General features: G+C 43.5%; 2 protein-coding genes across 4 annotated transcripts; both read right to left on the bottom strand.

Annotated features, from left to right (window-relative positions):
* Positions 1 to 638: 638 nt before the first annotated feature.
* Positions 639 to 8,808, bottom strand: rffl (ring finger and FYVE-like domain containing E3 ubiquitin protein ligase). Its single transcript, XM_018662878.2, has 8 exons — positions 8,578 to 8,808; positions 7,038 to 7,219; positions 4,760 to 4,957; positions 4,431 to 4,685; positions 4,111 to 4,315; positions 3,933 to 3,956; positions 3,282 to 3,488; positions 639 to 3,201 (listed from the first exon to the last, which is right to left on the bottom strand). The coding sequence occupies exons 2-7, from the start codon at positions 7,215 to 7,217 to the stop codon at positions 3,304 to 3,306; spliced, it is 1,047 nt and encodes a 348-aa protein (XP_018518394.1). The 5' UTR covers positions 7,218 to 7,219; positions 8,578 to 8,808; the 3' UTR covers positions 639 to 3,201; positions 3,282 to 3,303.
* Positions 8,809 to 10,981: 2,173 nt separating this feature from the next.
* eif4h (eukaryotic translation initiation factor 4h) lies at positions 10,982 to 19,885 on the bottom strand. 3 transcript variants are annotated; one of them, XM_018662863.2, is made up of 8 exons: positions 19,739 to 19,885; positions 16,677 to 16,864; positions 16,522 to 16,586; positions 15,826 to 15,922; positions 15,041 to 15,124; positions 14,398 to 14,544; positions 14,155 to 14,270; positions 10,982 to 11,543 (listed from the first exon to the last, which is right to left on the bottom strand). In XM_018662863.2, exons 1-8 carry the CDS (start codon positions 19,801 to 19,803, stop codon positions 11,538 to 11,540), a joined length of 768 nt encoding a protein of 255 aa, XP_018518379.1. In that variant the 5' UTR covers positions 19,804 to 19,885; the 3' UTR covers positions 10,982 to 11,537. The 3 variants fall into 3 exon arrangements, with proteins under 3 accessions (XP_018518379.1, XP_018518381.1, XP_018518378.1); XM_018662865.2 differs by lacking the exon at positions 15,041 to 15,124; XM_018662862.2 differs by having other exon boundaries at positions 11,455 to 14,270.
* Positions 19,886 to 19,980: the final 95 nt, after the last annotated feature.

Raw genomic sequence — 19,980 nt, 5'->3', positions numbered from 1 at the left:
AATTATCAGGTTCCAAACAGGAAATCTCACTGAGAGAGTTTATGTCCAATGATCCAAAGTATTTCCAGTTTATACACGTTTAAACTACGCAGCTGTAACGCTGATGTAAAGTGCAATGTCAAACGTCAGTTTGTCCTCATTTACTTGGTAAAGAAATGTGAGGAAACAGCTCCACCTACAGGCCACACACAGACACTGCACAGGAAGTCTATCATCACTGTTTGGCACCAATACACCAAGACTGATTATATGTGTGAACAGACTGAGCTCAGAAAATGAAGTGAAAACACTGCATGGATCTTAGTTTCATTAAAACAGCTCCTGTAATATAGATTCATATAATCTGTGGGGGTTAATTTAGCTTCTAATAAAATAGGGTTTATTTAAAAAGTGCTCTGCCTGCAGAGGAGGTGGGGGGGCTGCTGACAGATCTGTCTGTTTTACATCTTCCTTAGTTAAGCTGCACTGTGATAAAATAAAAGGAGACACCTGACAAACAAAGGGTCACGTGAACATGTTAGGGGAATGTGTTAGTGTTAAAGCTGGAAGAAGATCAGATAAAGTCACAGTGAAGTCATCTCAGTGTGTGGTGGTTAATTCTAATGTAAATGTTCGAAAGAACTGACACAAAAAACAGATTCATGTCTGAGAGAAAATCAGTTTTATTACAAAATTATTCAGCAAAGTTCACTCAGAAAACTAAAGCTTCTTGTTTCTAACAGATCACGTCACAGAGCGTCTCAAACTCTGATTAACACAGTGCTAGTGTTCTGTCATTAAAAGCAGAGGTTCCCAACATGGGCTCGGGGCCCCTCCAATGGGTCACAAGTTAAATCTGAGGGATCTGAAGGAAAAGACTTTAATCTGTCCTTATGGAAATATTAGATTGTTTCATGTCTGAGAAGGATCTAACACTGCGGCGCTTTAACATGCTGGATGCTAACGTTAGCCTCCAGCTGTGTTGCTAACGAAGCTAAGAGCTAAAACAGGATGGTGTGTTTCTGTCTGGAATTTGATCATATAAATGTCTCACAGTGCTGAGATTATCACGTTATTCACTCATATTGTAGCAGAGAAATCAAAGTGCATCGTAGTTAATGTACCACGGCTGAGCTAGCATGATGCTAATGTACGACCCAAAACTGATGAACTGTGTGATCCCAAAGTCAGAAACACCTCAAGCACCAACCATCATCTCACAAGAAAACCTAAAATATTCACAGCAAAAATCAAACATAATGATTCACAGAAACAAAAAAACAAAACAAAAAAGGACGACATCTGTCTCCTGCATCGTCTTCGTCTCTAAACCAAAAAACAAATCAGTTAAAATTCTTCAGCATCAACAGATTAGTGCAATCAGTTATAATAAGACACAAAGTTCAACTTCAAACCAAAGAGTTTCACTACTGAAGTTTCAGTTCAGCGACAGACAGAGACACGTCTGCTGGTAAAGGAGAATAAATCTTCAGGAAAGCGTCCTCTTTGTTTCTATAGATTTTACAGGTATGGTCCAAGATTCAGGTAAATCCTCTTGTTCTCTGGTTTTTCCCAGAGTCAGGTAAGAAGACGGAGGTCCAGTACAGTGACAGGTCCACTTTAAGTTACAGGAAGTAGTGTGTTTAAACTCAACACAACCACATAAACTCTGAGCAACTTCCTCAGAACTTTGTCTCACAATGAGTTTCCAGGAAAGTTCAGAGGGAAGCTACTGACCTATAAAAATATCATTGCTGTTTTATTATCTCACATAAAGCCTTTCTGTAATTATCTACTTGTTTTGCCCTAAAGGTTCTGACAACTGTGAATAAAATGCTCGAATCAGCCTAAAAAAATAGTACGTTTTAAATCACAGAATATAAAAATCTGTAAAGCCATGAAACCCTCAGAACAAACATAAAGGACCAGGCCTCAGTGGGTCCATGGTTAGCTTAGCATGAAGACTGGGAGCCGGGGGACATTACTGAATCATTTCATATCATGAGGCCTTGTTGTTTTTCTTCATATAAAAACAGTCTGAGCAGAGGAGGGAAAATCACTGTTTGGTTGAACTGGTTATAAACTGTGACTGTACACAAACTGAAACAGGACAGAGCTTTGTTTTGTCAAAGTCCGTCCATTAAGGTTCTTGTTTTTGTCTCTGACAGACTCCGATTGTTATGAAAGAGTCTGACAACATGATGATAGGATTCCTACAGAGACAGAGCTTTTTATTAAAGAGTAAGAACCTGTTTAATTAACCACAAACATCTCTATATATCACTACCAGACTCCATTGACAAAAACAGGAATTTAACAGGAGCTGCTGGAATACCACACAGTAACACAGACACACTAACAGTGGTATTCCAGCAGCTCCTGGTTAAATCCCTGTTTTTGTCAATGGAGTCTGGTAGAGATATAGATAGAAACTGTTCTTTAAAAATACAGAAGCAAGTCCAAAGATTCAATCATTAACACCCAAAAACATGGAAAATAAGGTTCAAAAACACCAGAGTTTTCCTTTAAGTACACAGTGACAGACGCTGTGTGAGTTGTGGTTCTGATCTGGTTCTGAGTTTAAATCTCTCTTTTCAGTTTGTGACATCGAGGATCTGAAGGGACAATGACAAATGTTAATGTGTGAACATGTTCACCTGAACCTCCTGACCAATCACCTGAGGCCAGGGGCGGGACTCAGTGTGAGGCTCTGATTGGCTGCTGGTCTGACCCAGTTTAAAGTTTAAGATAAGGCTGAGATCTGAAGGCAGAGGAGCTTTGGTCTGAGGGAGGAAACCGTCGCAGGTCCCGACACCAAACAGGACCAGGACAGTTCAGCCAATCATGACTTTGATGCAGTTAAAGCAGGAAGTAAAAGCTTCACAGAAAACAGGTGCTGTAGCCTGCGCCCTGCTGTTTTAACTGCTCTTATTTTTACAGTGTAAACTCTGTGGACTGTAAACAAACGACAGGTTGAAATAAGAACAGTGAAGGTGGTGAAGGCACAGAGGGGTCCTGGGTCTTGGTTCTTGATCCACCTCAGTCCGTACATTCAGAGTCCAAACAGCAGCTCCGCAGTCTGAAGGTCAGATAAGGTCACTTCTTACATTCGTCTTATTTACACTAGAAAAATAGAGTTACCAAAATAAAAGCATTCTGTTCCTGTAGAGGGTCCCTTTAGGAGGATTGGTTTGCAGTTTATTGCTTTGAGGATAGTTGGTCCTGCAGAGACAAGAGGAAGAAGAAGGGGGTCAGACAGAGACCAGACCACAGGAAATAAACAGACCCGGTCTGGTTTTTACCTGGTTTGGAGTCTTGGTGCGTTCAGGACCTGAAGACGTGGACGGCTCGGACGACGTACTGGCGGCAGATGGGACACTCGCTCATCCTCTTGCCACACTTGGTGCAGGTGATCATGTGACCACACTCCAGCAGGACGCAGTCGATGGGAGAGTCCATGCAGATCTTACAGAGGTTCTCCTCCAGACCTGCAGCGCCGCCACCGGACTCTAGAGGGAGACAGAGGGAGACGTACGGAAGACCATGAGGGACAATATCCGCTTGTTATGTCTCTCCTGTTTTCAAGATGCTGCAGTGCTGTGTCCTGAGTTGTTTGAGCAGATCTGAGAACAGATCTGAGCTAACGTTAGCCAGCTAACCTAGCTAATATTAGCACCTTAGCTAGGTTAGCTGGCTAACGTTAGCACAGATCTGTTCAAACAACACAGACTCAGCAACAACTCTTGAAAACAGGAGAGACTCAGAGAAGTTGGACCAGGAAACAGGATTTTAGTTGATCATGACGTCAGACTGAAGTGGGTTATGGTTGTGAAGAACAGGTCTGCTGAAGTTATCTACCAATTATTTTCTTTTTTTAACTGACCAATCGTTTAGTCTTTAAATGTCAGGTGACATCTTCAAATGTCCAGTAATGAAATCAGTGAGAAACTGACCTGAGGCGTTCACAGCGTTGGCAGCTGAAAAACAAAAAATCAACAGTTTTTATTTGAGTTTCATCTAAAACATCAACTGAAAACCTGAAAAATCAAAACACTGAAACTTTAAAGTCTCAGACAAACAAACCATCAGGAAACTGTTTCCTCAAACACACACCAGGACCAGGAGACTCACCCAGGAGGTTCTGCTGGTCCTGGTACAGCCGGGTCACTCTCTCCATCAGCTCCCACTTCTCGCAGCAGCCTTTGTAGTTGACGAAGTTCCTGGCGAGGATTTCCTTCAGCTGTCGGACGCTCAGAGCCTCGATGTCATCCGGACTGTTCAGGTCCGACAGAGACGCCCTACGACCCGAGACCGGGGCCTCCTCAGGGTCCCAGGTCTGAACCAGAAGGACAACAGACACAGAGTCAGTCACAGGACCCAGAACCAAACTTAACAAGACCAAGAACCAGACTCAACAAGACCAAGTCTCAAAAACACTGTTCTGGTTCTACCTGGTCGTCGTCCTGAACATCGGTCTCGGCGGAGGCGGTCTCTGTAGGAGGGGCCGTGGCTTCAGGTTGCGCAGCAGGAGGGTCGGGGTTCAGGATCGGGGCGGGTGTCGGGGGGTCTGGGGTCAAGCTGGAAATGTGAGGAGTCGGGTCAGGGGGGTCTGAGGTCACAGAGGGAGGGTCAGGACTCGGCGTCTCGGGGGCTGAGGTGCTGGATGGTGAGGACTGCTGACCCAGGACCAGCTCCACCAGCTCCTCCTGAGAGACAGGAAACAGCGGTTTAACGAGCGACAGTTACCTGTGTCAGCGGCCGCGGCGTCACGTGACCTCACCTTCTCTCTGCACAGGTGGGTGGAGACCTCGTGCAGGTGCAGGTAGTCTCTCAGCTCCTTCACCTTCAGCTTCATAAGCTCCGCCCGCTCCAGCAGGTTGCCATAAAAACGCTGACAGGTATGACAGAGGCGGGGGCGGGGCTCCAGCTGGGCGGAGCAACGGCTGCAGTAGTTCTTCTTACAGTCGACACACACATGCTGAGAGAGAGACAGGTGGAGAGACAGACAGGTAGAGAGAGACAGATTTTTATTTTTTAAAGATACTTTATTTCCATAATGACATCAGCAGTCAGGTGATCACTCTTCAGGTAGGACCTGGAGCCTCTCTGCAGCAGCCAGACACAGCGCACCCCCAGCACCAAGCTCAGTGCCTGGGCACCTGTGAGCTCCGGCCCTGCCAGGGATCCAGACAGGTAGAGAGAGAGAGAGAGAGAGAGAGAGAGAGAGAGGAGAGAGAGGAGAGAGGGAGGAGAGAGAGAGAGAGAGAGAGAGAGAGACAGGAGAGAGAGAGAGAGAGAGACAGGAGAGAGAGGAGAGAGAGACAGGAGAGAGAGAGAGAGGGAGGAGAGAGAGAGAGAGAGAGAGAGGAGAGAGAGAGGAGAGAGGAGAGAGAGAGACAGGTAGAGAGAGAGAGAGAGGAGGGAGGGAGAGAGAGAGAGAGAGAGACAGGTAGAGACAGGTAGAGAGAGAGACAGGTAGAGAGAGAGACAGGTAGAGAGAGAGAGAGAGAGAGAGAGAGAGAGAGAGAGACAGGTAGAGACAGGGAGAGAGAGAGACAGGGAGAGAGAGGGAGGGAGGAGAGAGAGAGAGAGAGAGACAGGTAGAGAGAGAGACAGGTAGAGTCCTGCACTACAGAACATCAGAGCAGCTGGATGGACCTGCAGCAGCCATCTTGTCTGTCTCAGCTACTTCCTGTTTAGTTTCAGACTCAGAGACGAGTGTTTGAACCACAACACCAACATCCATGAACACATACACCTGGTTGGAAGCCACCTGCTGTCAGTTTCTCCCGGTGGCCACTCGTGGTACTGCAACTAAAACATCCTCAGGTTGATCAGCAGAAACAGACGAGATGCTTCATGCTGCCCGGTTTAAAAAGAATCTAGTAAAGGGAACTTGGTGAGTTTGCCTTCCTGCTACTGTAAAAAACCCTGTCATGGTTTGACTCATATCTTCTGAACTGTGCGTCAGAATTAAGAATAAAAACGTCCTCTTTATTTAAAGAGTAAAACAGGAATCCCACAGGGATCAGTCCTCGTTAGCAAAGCTTCAAACATCAGGAGTGGGGGATTTACTGACCCATTTTATGTCGGAGAATAAAACCTGAAAATGTCTTGAGCTTGTTAAAACCACAGACCTTATTTCAGACATTTAACCAGAAACACACGGACTCTGGGACGAGGGAACAGGAAGAGCTAACATGCTAATTTATGTCCTGGTTTTAGGACTTGTTTAGGATTGTTCTTAATTGTCCTTTTAATGAGTCTTTCAGTCTCTCTCAGTCAACAAGGATTTACCCACAATACATCTCTGCAGACGTCCAGAGTCACAGATGACAACAGGGAAATTCCAGAGGAGTGAAAACACAAACAGAGAGACTGAGTTTACACTTTGACCGACGTCATTTACAGGCTGTGAGGGAGCAAACCCACATCTTAAAAAGATAAATTAAACATTTTATTCTTTGTTTACACCGCCCGGCTCATACTTCACATGACTGATCAGTCGGAAAGACCTCGTATGTCTGGAGGGAGGAAGGAATGTCTGCACCTGGACGACAGAACAGACAGTTTACAGGTCATCTCTGCTAAATCACTGTTTTTGTCAATGGAGTCTGGTAGTGATATATAGTGATGTTTCTGTTTCTGTTACCAGCCATTTAGACAAACAAACATAAGGCCCAGGTTCCTTTTTGTCTGGGAAGAAACATCACTATATATCACTACCAGACTCCATTGACAAAAACAGTGATTTTATGAAGCAGAACACAGGAGCTGCTGGAATATGAAATGTTAGTTTGTTTGTGTTACTGTGTGGTACTTTCACTTCAAGAAAGTATCTTCCACCACTGAAAGTCACACAGTAACACAGACACACTAACAGATGGAGGTGGTGGTATTCCAGCAGCTCCTGTGTTCTGTTCTGTAAAATTCCTGTTTTTGTCAATGGAGTCTGGTAGTGATTTTACTCTTAAATCAAAAGCTTTATTTCTGTAGGAATCCTATCATAATGTTGTCAGACTCTTATTATAACAATATGAGTCTGTCCCATGTGTTACCTTCTTGGCAGGTGTGTCGAAGCGCCCCCCGCAGGCCTTACAGGTGTGTTCAGGTGGGGTCGGAGAAGGCTGATTGGTGAAGGCTGAGTTCGTGTAGGACTGGTGACGGCGCTCGCCCCCACCAGACTGTTCAGCATCAGCCGAGTCCATACACAACCAGTTACAGCAGGACGCCCACATGCCTGTGAAACACAGTACACACTGTCACTACTAACACATACTGCATACACAACCAGCTCTCAGACTGCAGGACTTTCTCTTAAATCAAGCGTTTTTACAATGGAGTTTGGTTACCTTCACTGACAAAATGAATCTTCATAGTTTACAACATGACCTACTCCATAGAGTTTGGTGGATGTTCCTCTCTCCTCATCACACACTCATAATCTAAATTAACTGTAAAATAGATTTTTACATAAAACTGAGCACTTCTGCTAAATCTCTGTTCTCAGACACACAATATCTAATGTAAATTGTTATATTAAACGGAAATGATGTTAACAATAAAAATAACCTAAAAACTTTACCCTTCACCTTCGTTTTGCACACAGCTGACTGCACACCCAACTACATATTAAAAACTGTCATTTTTATGTTCCTTTCTCGTCGTTTCACATTTATAATGTTAATTACTTGGCAAAAAATAAACGTTGACATATTAAGAACACCCTCTTATAATTCGGCGTTATGTTTCACGAAGCAGGACTCTTATTTAATAAATGAGCAGGTATTGAACAGCTTTGTTTATCTAACCACAGTCAAGTTTGCATGTGGATGAAGTCTTATTTATTTATCAGAAAATATTTTACTTAACGTATTTTTACACTTCAACATTGTTACCGCCAGTTTTAAAACAATTTAAACACTTTTGCCACTTTTATTTGTGCACAGTCGACTATGAACCAAACTACATATGGAAAAATAGCATTTTTATGTTCTTCTCTCATCGTTTGAAATTCATAGAGTAAATAACCAATTAAAAATTGCTTTTACATATTACTAAGACCTTCTGATATATTCGGCGTCATGTTTCACATAGTATGTATTTTATTCAATTAATCATCAGGTATAATAAAGTGAGGTACAGCCAGGACGTGTTTGTTTCCACACGAAACGCATACCACAGCTGGGCTATAACCACAGTCAAGTTTACATGCAGTTAAAATAAGGGTTGTTCTGTGTTAAATGTTTGCCGAATGATTAAATGTCTCTACATAAGACGTAAAGAAATAAAAAGTTGTGTTTTAGAACCACGAGCCGTTTGCCGGTGAGCAAGGCGACTTTAAATTCGACGATATGTGAACGGAGTCTGGCGCTGGGAGTCTGGAAAGTGCCCTGAGCTGCTAGCAGGCTACATGCTAGGCTAACATTAGGCTAGTTAGTGAAGTGGATCAAGTTTAAAGAAACTGACACAAAACTAACAAACACAAACCAACAAAGGAGACAACCGGAGCCAAAGTTAGACCGGGTTAAACTGACTGAGTTAACAGGTTAACTCACGACTAACCAGCAGGATTATCAACATAACGAAGCGTCTTACCTGTTAATGACAGGGCTCCTACAGCTAGCAGTCGGCTAACTAACCACCGAGTCGCTGCTAGTTAACAGACAAACCTGGTGGTTTAAAGGTCCGGCTGCTGGTTTATTGACATGGTGAGTCAGCGGTTTGATCTGAGGGTGAAACCGGAGAAATAACGACTGAGACTGAAGCCGGAGATCACAACAGACCTGAACCAGGAAGAGTTCAACTACACACACACACACACACACACACACACACACACACACACACACACACACACACACACACACACACACATGGGTTGATCTCAGCCACTTTCGCGGACGTTATATAGATTTACCTTAATTTCCTAGAGGCTTAATTTTACCTGAACTACTCACTAAAAGTCAGCGTTTTCACAGTTGAAGACGCAGTTTGTCTGCAATTAACTGTTTTTAAATTTGAAATTTGTCCCCAAAAGTAGCATAAGTCAAACCTAAACACACCCTGTATGGAAGTTTAAAAAATGCCAGTGTAACCATTTGTATTTTTCCTATTTAACCCCCAAAAATAAAAATAAAAATACAAAATTAAAGGAGCATGATGCAACAGTTTCACCTTAACAACAGCTTCAGTATCATTTTAATGGTTCTTTATTTCCTGGAACAGACGCAATGTGAATCAATAGCACAGAGGTCTGATCAATCAACTCAGGATCGATTGATTATCCTCCATACTTCCTGGTCTGCATCCATCAACCTGCTCAAAGTCAAATTCCTTCACTTTAACTCACAAACTGCAGGATAAAAACTATTCAATCAACTTCTTCATGACTTAAGACGATTATTTATTTTGCTCTAGCACCACCTTGTGGACAAATGACACATATTTTACTCCAATTACTACAACAGAAAACTGAAATTTGGGCTTTAAATAAAATATTTTAGGGAATAAAGTTAGCATATTTTAGCAGTGGTGGAGAAAGTACTCAGAGAAAGTACTAATACCACACTGTAAAAATATTGAGTAAAAGTTTTGCACTGAAAATGATCCTGAAGTAAAAGACTATATTGTATATTTTTTATCATTAAATTATTATTATTGATGCATTAATGTTAAAGCAGACCTTTTACTGTTGTAGGTGGTGGAGATGGAGCTGATGTTTAACTATTGTTTATAGAACTGCAACTAATGATTGTTTTATAAATACATTTATTGTTTCATAAAACATAAGAATAAAAAAAGAGACATTTCCACTGAGTTCTACCTTCAGATGTTAAAACAAAGTTCTTTAACCTTAAATTTAGTTTGTAAAGTCACTTCAGCAGGTTATTGTCAGATTAACATTAGAATTTTCATTTTAGTGTTTAAGTACAGCACTGGAGTAAAAGTACTCTGAAAAAGAAAATCTGTAATTTAATGATTAAAGGTGCTGTATGTAAGTTTTTGTCATTGCTACATTGCTAATGTTAGCATTAACATCTTTGTGTTTAAAAGACAAGAATGTTTTTTTTCATACTACAAATCACATCAGTGCAGCAAAAGAATCTTTTCAACTTGGGTCAGAACTTTTCAGAATAAAAGCTCTCAATTAGCTTGAAGTGTAGCATTGCTACAAAAATCTCGTACTTTTATTTTGTAAGCAAAATCGCTAAAGAGGAAGTGATTCTGTGGGTAACTGCTGCTGCAAATGACTGTATATGACTGAACACTACAGTGACTCACTATTGCCTCTTGAGGAACAAAGTGGTATTACGAGACAGAACAGGCCGAAGCTAGCTGGTTAGCATGCTAAAGAAGAAAAGAAGTAATAGAAATAGAAGGAAAACATTGGTGTTGTTTTTCCACCTCTGGACACAAATAAAGGAATAAAATTTGACGCTGAACACTGCATAAACATCTGTTAATACTAACGTTAGCTACGTAGCAATAGCAAAACTTACATACAAGAGATTTAGAATATGTCCTCTGAGCTACTTCTTCAGGGCAGACTGGAGGCAGCAAATCACTATCGGAAAGTGCTGAGACTAGCAGGGCTAACTGGTTAGCATGCTAACTTCAATGATAGAACAGGAAGTAAAACACTGCATTGCTTTCCACCTCTGGAGATGTAAAGGAATAAAGTTTGATGCTAAACACACTACGCTACGTTGCGATAGCAAAACTGTACATATAGCACCTTTAAATGATCTGTTAAGACAAAGGTTGGAGTCCTGTCTTGTGCAAGTGAAAACCCATCTGAGGTCTTTGCGATTTCTTTCATCTTTTCTGTCAACGTGTAGAATAAATTCAGTTGCAATAAACGCTAAAGAGAGAGAAACAAGAGGCCGAACAGAACGAGCTTTATTCTTTATTCTTCTTTCATTTGGAAGAAAAAATAAAAATCAGAACGAGGAATCGACCCCCCCCCCCCACCCTGAAATTAAACACATTCTGGTTGATGTACGATGATGATACAGTTTTATTGCCATAAACAGTGTTGGAAAAGAAAAAGTTAAAACAGCTGTTTTTTTTATTTCTATTGTACAGTAAGAAAAACTTGTTCCATTTAATGTCCTGGAAAAAACAAAGAAAACTGTTTTTATCAGCGACACAAATGTTCTCAAAGCGACGCAGACTGAGGACACTGAAGGTTTAAATCCTGTTCACCTGATCCACTACAGACCCAGACCTGATCCAGATCCCCACACTGACACACAGAGACCTGGACCAGGTTTACGGCCCATGGTCAGTTCAGTTTTCCCTACGGGTTAAAGATGGAGGACTATAGCTAACTACAAACCAAAACTATGACGTCATTGTACAATAATCAATCATTCTGACTTTCATTCATCAGTTTTACAGAGTTTTCTCGGTGGCGTTCGACTTCCACATGATCCACATTGAAGTAACAAAAAAAGCACAAAAACCTTTAAATTTTCTTCTTTTCGGTTGGTGACACGTCGTGTTAGCGCCACCGTCTGGTCAGGGGGAGAATGTCAGGAGGTGGTTTAAATGAGTCAGTGCTGTAAACAAAGACAGGTGGAGGAAAAGCGAAGAGAGGTGGAGAAAATGGGGAGCAAAAAGCAAAGGGGAAAAAAATGATAAAATTAGGGAAGAAGTACATTGTTTTTACATCCTGTCTCTTTACTTTTTTAATTTCCCTTTTCTTAAATTTCCCCCCCAAATTCTCTTTCATTGCTTCCTTCTTTAAACACTTTTTCTATCAATCAAAATTTATCTGAGTAAAAAAATGTAGCCGGGAGCCTGAGGGAGAGCCACAAAAAATGGGGAATAAATGGAATAGTGAGAAGTCAGAAAACAGACATGAGTAAACAGGAACAAAGAAAAGAAACTTAAAGATTAAAGGGAAAACAGAAACTTCTTTCTTCCTCATTAGTTTTCTTTATGATTTATCTTTTCTGTCAAGGTGTATTGGCGCCATCATTTTAAGATCTTTAGCTGTGGTAATACAGATATTAGACCATGCAATTTAATTAAAGGTGCTACATGTAGGTTTTTGCTATCACTACGTAGCCAACGTTAGCATTAACAGCCATTAGCTTAAGCCATTGTAGCATTTACAAACTATCACCTCTTGAGGTACAAAGTGGTATCACAAGACGAGGCAGCCCAGGGCTAGCTTGTTAGCATGCTAACTTCAATAGAAGAAGTAACAGAAATAAAAGCAAAACAACACCGGTGTTACTTTCTACCTCTGGAGACAGCTCTTGATGAGTAAAAGAATGAAGTAAACAGCTGTCAGTGCTAACGTTAGCTATGTAGCAATAGCAAAAATATACATGAAGCACCTTTAAAGACAGAAAAATGGATGTAAAAATATGAGATGGGAAAAAGAATGAAGAGAGAAAAAAGTATTTAAAAGAAAATTAATAACGAATAAATGGAAAACTGTTTTCAGTTTTTGCTTCCTTCTTTTTCATCCGAGATTCCTTTGTTTTTGGTTAAAATTTGTTTTTTCTGTTGTTAAACAGTGAAAAAAAGGTTTGGCTTAAATATTAGCAGAGGAAGAGAATTCATAAAAGAATCAGGACAAAATAAAACATAATTAAAGGGAAACAAAAAACTAAGAATTAAACAGAAAAAAGAAAAAAAACTGTTTCTGTTTGTTAAGTTTTTTCGATCCTCCCGTCATTTTCCCTCCCCATTTTCAAATCAATGATTTCAGGTGAAGTTTTCAGTGTGGATCAATGGAAACTTCTTTTTGTGTTCAGTGTGGACAACGCCTCAAATCTGATTGGACAGGGCAGGTTCAGCGCGCTGTCGACGTAAAAACATCCAATCACAGCATCATCCAGATTACTCATCAGCTCGAGACAACCTATCAGAGGAGCCGTAGCTGTAGGCCACACCCCCTCTGTGTAAACTGTGCTGCGTTCAGGGTGTGTGGGACACAATCAAACGTGTCCATGATTGGAGTTTATTGTTGCAGCAAAACAAACTACAAACTCCATTCAGCATCTTTTTTTTGTAAAAATCAAAAATGTGATTTTCATTTTGAATTTGATTTTCCCTTTTTTCCTCAGCAGCTGAACACAGCGATATGTGAGAGTTAAATGGATGCCAAATGGAAGAAAATCCTACAGACAGTGAACGTAGCACTTGGTCTTCTGCTTCTCAGCATTCATTGGGATTGGTCAACTACAGAAGCGTCACCTGAACAGGTGCTCCTATCAGCAGTGCATCATGGGAACAGAAATCAGACCATCATCGATCTATAGATTCAGCGTCTATTTTAAGAAAACGTTTTCAGGTATCTGGTGAAGATACCAGGAGGGGTGGGGGTCTGGGGGGGAGGGGGCAGGTTGGGGGGTGAGCTTGTCGAGAGTCCGTCCTGACGCAGGTTAAACCCCGCCCACCCGGGACAACAGGCTGATTAAAACAACAAACACCGAGAAAAATATGAAAAGATTCCTCTGATCAAAGTTGGAGAACCTGATTGATGAGTCACCACGGCAACAAGCGACAGCAAAGAAGGAAAAAAATAGTTCATCTCTGACTCGACCAATCAGGATGAGGGGGCGGGGCTGCAGCTGAACGACTACAAAATACAAAAAAATAAAAGACGACTTTACAGGTTTAACCACTGGGCTTCTTTCTGTTGGCGAGTAAATGGTGGCTGACCTTTGACCTGCCGAAAGAGGGGGCGGGGCTACTGGACGAAGCGGGTATGACATCACAGTAAGCAGCAGTGAGGGGGGCGGGGCAGAGAAACGCAAAGTTTGGACATGCATTCACAAGCTGCTTGTTGTGTTTGTGTTTACAGGTTTATTATTCATCAGTGTCAGAGTGTGTTTCATCTTTATTCCGACTAAGAATAAATATTCTGCTCAAACTGAACTCAAACAGGAAGAAGAAGAAGAAGAAGAAGAAGAAGAAGTAGAAGAAGAAGAGGAGGGCGGCGTCCGCTCACTCGCTGTCTGTCTGTCAGGAAGGAATGCTAACTGTGGCGTTTAAACTCATCCCGTTGGCGTTTCTTTCTTTCTTTTTTTGATTTTCCTAGTTAAAGTTCTCTATCCGTCTCCCCCTCCCTCTCTCCCTCACCACCCCCTCCCCCTCCCCCTCCCTCTGGCCCTCATGGCCTTCAGTCTTTTATGGTTTTTCTCTGGAGATCACCTCCTCTCGTGGCTTGGCTCCGCCGAAGATGGCGGAGTTCGGGTTGGCGACCTGGTTCAGCGGCTCAGAGACGGTCCGAGGCTTCAGCTGCAGCCGAGGCCGCTGTGCACGCTCCTCTGCAGAGACACAAACAAACAAACAAACAAACAAACAGACAAACAGACAAACAGAAGTCAGTACTTTCAGAAAGAGAAGTCAGTACAATTTAACGTTTACTCAACTGACAACAGGAAGTGATGTCACCTTCAGACGGTTCCCTGAAGTCTGTCGTTCCTCCCCGGGGGGGTCCATCTCTGTAGCGACCCATGCCTCCACCTCCCCCCCTTCTGTCACCGGGGCGACTGCCACCGCCTCGACTCCGCCCTCCCATGTAGTCATCATCTCTAAAACCTGCAGAGACAAAACGGACAGGTGAGTCGGCAGACAAACGCCCCTCAGGTGTCCCGCAGTGTCTGGATCCTGTGAGGCGGCAAATAAGCATGAGATGGTTGAGGTGAAAGGCATGATGGGAGGAGAAAAAAAAACAGGGTGTGGTACAGCAGCCTCAGGAGGCGGAGCTTTGGGTTAAAGGTTTCACCTGTGTGAGTAAAACAAAAAGTAGAATCCAGGTGGTTTACCTGTGCACCTGTGTCATGTGGCGTTCCACCCACAGGGGGCGCAACAGTTACACAAAAACAACATTATTTTAATTTGATGGTCTTTAACCTTTAACCTTTTTTAGTTTATTATTACTTGTAATTTAGCTCGTTACAGTTCTTCCTGGTTAAATTAGTTTTAGTTTGAGACATTTTCCTGCCGTCTGATTGGCTAAGGCCCAGCAGCGCTCCGATTGGCCGGCTGGGATCCGCTGCTGTCCGACCTGAGCTGCTGATCTGTCTGAGCGCACCTCCACCTGGCTGGTCGTAGAACTCGTCTCGGGAGTCACGTCCTCCTCCTCCTCCTCTGGGAGCTCCTCGAGAACCTCCTCGTCCTGCAGAGGACAGGGGGGAGTTTAACACCGAGAGGAGGGAGGGGGGAGAGAGGAGAGGAAACAAGGGGAGGAGGAAATAAGGAGAGGAGGAGAGGAGAAAGAAGAGGACAGAGAGGGAGGAGAAGAGACAAGGAGAGGAGGAAACAGAGGAGGAGGTGGCGGTGCCTCCTTCTGGAAGGAGCTGGAAGAGCAGCACTGAAGAGGCGGAGCTTGTTAGTCATCCATCAGCCAATCAGAGAGGAGATGTTAGAGAAGAAGTAGATTCTCTACGAGGAGACGGACTGATCACTTCTACACCTGGTGACCTCAGCTACCTGTCACCTGTACCTGTCACCTGTCACCTGTCACCTGTCACCTGTTACCTGTTACCTGTCACCTGTCACCTGTTACCTGTTACCTGTCACCTGTTACCTGTTACCTGTCACCTGTCACCTGTTACCTGTGTGTGGACCAGTTTGAGGAAAAGGAAAGGAGGGGAAGGGAGGATGAAATGATGGAGGGATGAAGCGTGAAGGATGAAGAGTCTCCTCCTCCTCCTCTGTATCAGTTTAACAGCTTTTAAATATTTAAATTAACTTTAACTGAAATTTGAAATGTCAGATTTTATCTTCAGACGTGGAGGAGGAGACGACAGCAGAGGACGAATCAAATGCACACCAGGTTAGTGACCTACTTCCTGTCGCCGTTTCAGGTGTTCCTACCTCTACCGTCGTCTTTCCTGAAGCCGAAGCCGCCGCCTCCTCGTTCTTGCCTTCGTCCCTCTGCGATGTCGACCCTCAGTGACCTTTCACCTAGCAACTGCAGGGGTCAGAGGTCACATCAGACTCAAAACAAGACAAGTGGACACAGAGGAAGCTGCTGCAGACTGAGATAGATCCTGTTAATTTAACCAAAAACATCATTATATATCAACACCAGACTCCAATGAAAAAAACAGGAAGTTTACAGAGCAGGAGACAGGAGCTGCTGGAATACCACTGCCTCCATCTGTTAGTGTGTCTGTGTTACTGTGTGGTACTTTTACTGCAGTAAAGTATCTGATTACTTCTTCCTCCACTGAGAGTCACACAGTAACACAGACACACTAACAGATGGAGGCAGTGGTATTCCAGCAGCTCCTGGTTAAATCCCTGTTTTTCTCTATGGAGTCTGGTGTTGATTTATAGAGATGTTTCTGGTTAAAGAAATAATAATAATAATAAGACGGCAGCTATCAATTATTAATTTTGACAAATCCTAACCCTTAATAATTCTGTCTATAAATGACAGTAAACAGTGGAAGTCATATTCTGTCTGATTAAAAGTCAAAAATATTAAGTTTCTGATGAAATGAGAAAAAACAGAAAATCTTCCTGTGAGAAGCTGGAAACAGGAAATATGTGGCTTCAGATACTCACAGCACCGTCGTACGTCAAAGCTTCTTTTAGAGATTCCAAGTCTTCAAACTCGACATAACAAAAACCTGCAGGAGACAGAAACAGAGTCAGAGTGAGTTTACTGACGGAGACGACAGAGCCGAGCCTCAGGATTCTGGTTTTTCCACGCCGCTGACCTTTGAACTTGTCTGTCTCTTTGTCTCTGACCAATCGGACGCTGCGGATGTTGAGCTCTTTGAAGATGATGTCGATGTCTCCCTGCACCGTGTTGAACGGCAGGTTCCCCACGTACGCCGTGAACGGAGGCTCTGACGGCAGCTCCTTCTGCTTCCTGGGGCCTCCGGGGCCGCCACCGCCACGGGGCCTGGAGGGGGGAGGCAGAGAGGATCATGGGATATGGAGTACAGACAGTTTTAAAAATAGAACATATAAGCAGCTCAGATTGTTGATACAAGGGTCTGACAACATTATGGAGAGGAGTCCAACAGAGACAGAGCTTTTTATTAAAGAGGAAGATCCTTCTTACTTAACTAGAAAAATTACTTTAAATCAATACCAGACTCCATTGACAAAAACAGGGATTTAACCAGGAGCTGCTGGAATACCACTGCCTCCATCTGTTAGTGTGTCTGTGTTACTGTGTGGTACTTTTACTGCAGTAAAAGTATCTGATTACTTCTTCCACCACCGAAAGTACTCACAGTAACACAGACACACTGACAGATGGAGGCAGCAGCTCCTGTGTTCTGCTCAATAAAATCACTGTTTTTGTCAATGGAGTCTGGTATTGAAATATAGTGATGTTTCTGGTGATACTTGCGTACCTGCAGGACTTTTACCTCTAAGTGTATTCCTGTACTGTAGTACTTCTACTTCACTAAGAGGGCTGAGTACTTCCTGTTACACACCTGTCCAGCAGGTAAACTACCTCCTGAGTCACAGTCAGGATGAACGTCATGTTATTGAAGTGTCAGACCGACACAGAGGAGCTGGACTTCTGCCCCCTGCTGGACTCTCAGAGGCATGAGGCTTCAACACCGATAAAATGACTGATCTATAAAAACCTGACCAGGTCCTCAGAGTCCAGTTCACTGTGGTAAAAAGCTGTAGTGGTTTAAGTCATCAAACACCTGCTGTCTGAGTCAAACCCTGCTGTTTTTCAATGATTCAACTCGAACATGAATCATTCTCCTCATTCACATCGACTCATAAACTTCAGCAGACAAACTCAAGACACACGAGTCAAAGTTTTCACCTCAGACTCTGAATCAAACTGACTGATCAGAGGAAAATTCACTGGTCATGTATCAATCAAAACCTCTGTGATTCTCTGACGTCAGCGTCTCTGTTTCCCATCACAGTGAACTGGGACACATCAAAACATCTGGAGACATTTTATTCAACTTTATAAACAAAGTCAGCTGTTTCCTGTTTTAACTTGTGACTCCTTAAAGGAAAACGCTGCTGTTTTTGGACCTGGGTCTTATTTTCCATGTTTTTGGGTGTAAATGATTGATAGAGACCAGCCTCAAACAGCTGCTGCAGTGTAATCCAAAGGAGAAAATGTGCACGTCAAAGTACGTGCACTAAAATGGACGTAGGCTCAGATTGTTCTTCTCAGTGTCTGACAACATTATGGACAGGATTCTTACAGAGACACAGCTTTTTAAAGAGTAAGAGCGTTTTTTGTTCAACTAGAAGCATCATGATATATCAGCACCAGACTCCATTGACAAAAACAGGGATTTAACCAGGAGCTGCTGGAATACCACTGCCTCCATCTGTTAGTGTGCTGTGTTACTGTGTGGTACTTTTACTGCAGTAAAGTATCTGATTACTTCTTCCACCACTGAAAGTCTCACAGTAACACAGACACACTAACAGATGGAGGCAGTGGTATTCCAGCAGCTCCTGTTAAATCACTGTTTTTCTCAATGGAGTCTGGTAGAGAGATATAGAGATGATTCTGGGAGTCATCTTTTAAAACAAAGCCTTTGTCAGTTGTTACATGAATTAAACCAGTGCTTCACTCTTTGATTGTCCTGCTTCTTTACTCTGTTCATCACCTCAGGACCGCTCCCATTCATCTCCTGACCCCTGACACTGAACAACAAATCAGACAATTCTCTGCACACGACTGAAGATAATTATCAGTTAATCAGCTGCAGGTCTTCTACTTCTAACTTAGTAATGTTTGAGCTGCTGAGGAAATAAGCTGCGGCTCTGAGGGAGAAGAAATTCAGTGTGAAGCTGCAGACGTCCTGATGATGGTAAACAAAGAGCTGAGACGATTCTCTGATCAGGTGATTGATTAAAAATGATCCAGTAATAATCATTACCAGTCTGTCCTTCTAGTTAGAGATCTCTGATGTCAGAGCTCCTGATTTCTACCACAGAATTCATCAATAAAGATGAATTAATCAGGTTAATAACAGCAGGTATCAGCCCTAAAGGTCAGTGTATCATGTCCAGGTGTGTTTCTAAAGGATTCAGGTCTGTGTGTGTTGGGGGGGCAGACTGGATGGACCCTGGAGGAAAACAAAAACAAACTAAATCATTCTCGTCTCCTCTGAGCAGCTGCAGTCCTGAACAAACCCACAGATCTGCTTCATTCATCTTCAACATCTCTCTCACACACACACACGTTAAATAAACAGCTCAGAAAACAGCACATCACCGGGGATTCACGGCTCACATCACAGCCTATCAATAACCGATCGTCCTGATCGATACACAGCCTCCTGTTCGGTTACTACGTGGATGAATCTGCAGCTGCGGACACATGATGCAGCCATGCGGGCAGTCTGCAGCTGCAGCTCCGCCACCACCTCCACATGCTGCGGCCTCCTGTCCCGCTCCGTCCCGCTTCTCACCGGGACCGGTTCATTCCTCCAAACACTAATCAGATTACCGTTATTTTAGCACCGAGCTCCGGGGCGATCCCCGCCACATGGGTCCGTTTGTTTCACTGTCAGTACGCAGCTAGCCCCCCACCCCCCCACCCCCTGCTAACTGTTAGCATGTTAGCTCCGAGACCGCGGTGTTTCCCAGCCGTTCTCCGCGGCCTTCCCTCGCTCCTACCCGGCCCGGTCAGCAGGCACCGGGCGGGTTGAGCTCTGGGGCCTGGTCGCCCTGCACCGAGGCTCGGGGCGGACAGCAGCGGGAAACACGGCGACGGTCCGGCCGGTGTTTGTGTTTGAGGCACACGGCGAAGCTGCCGTGTGGAGCGGAGACTCACCCTCTGCCGCCACCGAAGCTACCGTAGGCCCGGTCTCGCTCATCGTAGCTGTCGTAGTCCGCCATTACTGCTGCTGTGTGTCGGAGGAGGAGGTCCTACACGTCACACACGGAGCGGGTTTAGGTGCCCATAGGGCGCCTGACCGGGAACACCAACACACTCACAAACTCGTTTTACTGCATTTCAAATTAATCTGAGTTTTTAAATTCATTTGAGATGAGCCATGTTTACTTTGATTATAT

This window comes from Lates calcarifer, linkage group LG21 (assembly GCF_001640805.2).
Source record: "Lates calcarifer isolate ASB-BC8 linkage group LG21, TLL_Latcal_v3, whole genome shotgun sequence".
Classification (NCBI taxonomy): domain Eukaryota; kingdom Metazoa; phylum Chordata; class Actinopteri; family Centropomidae; genus Lates; species Lates calcarifer.
This window is presented reverse-complemented; position numbering and strand designations above follow the sequence as displayed.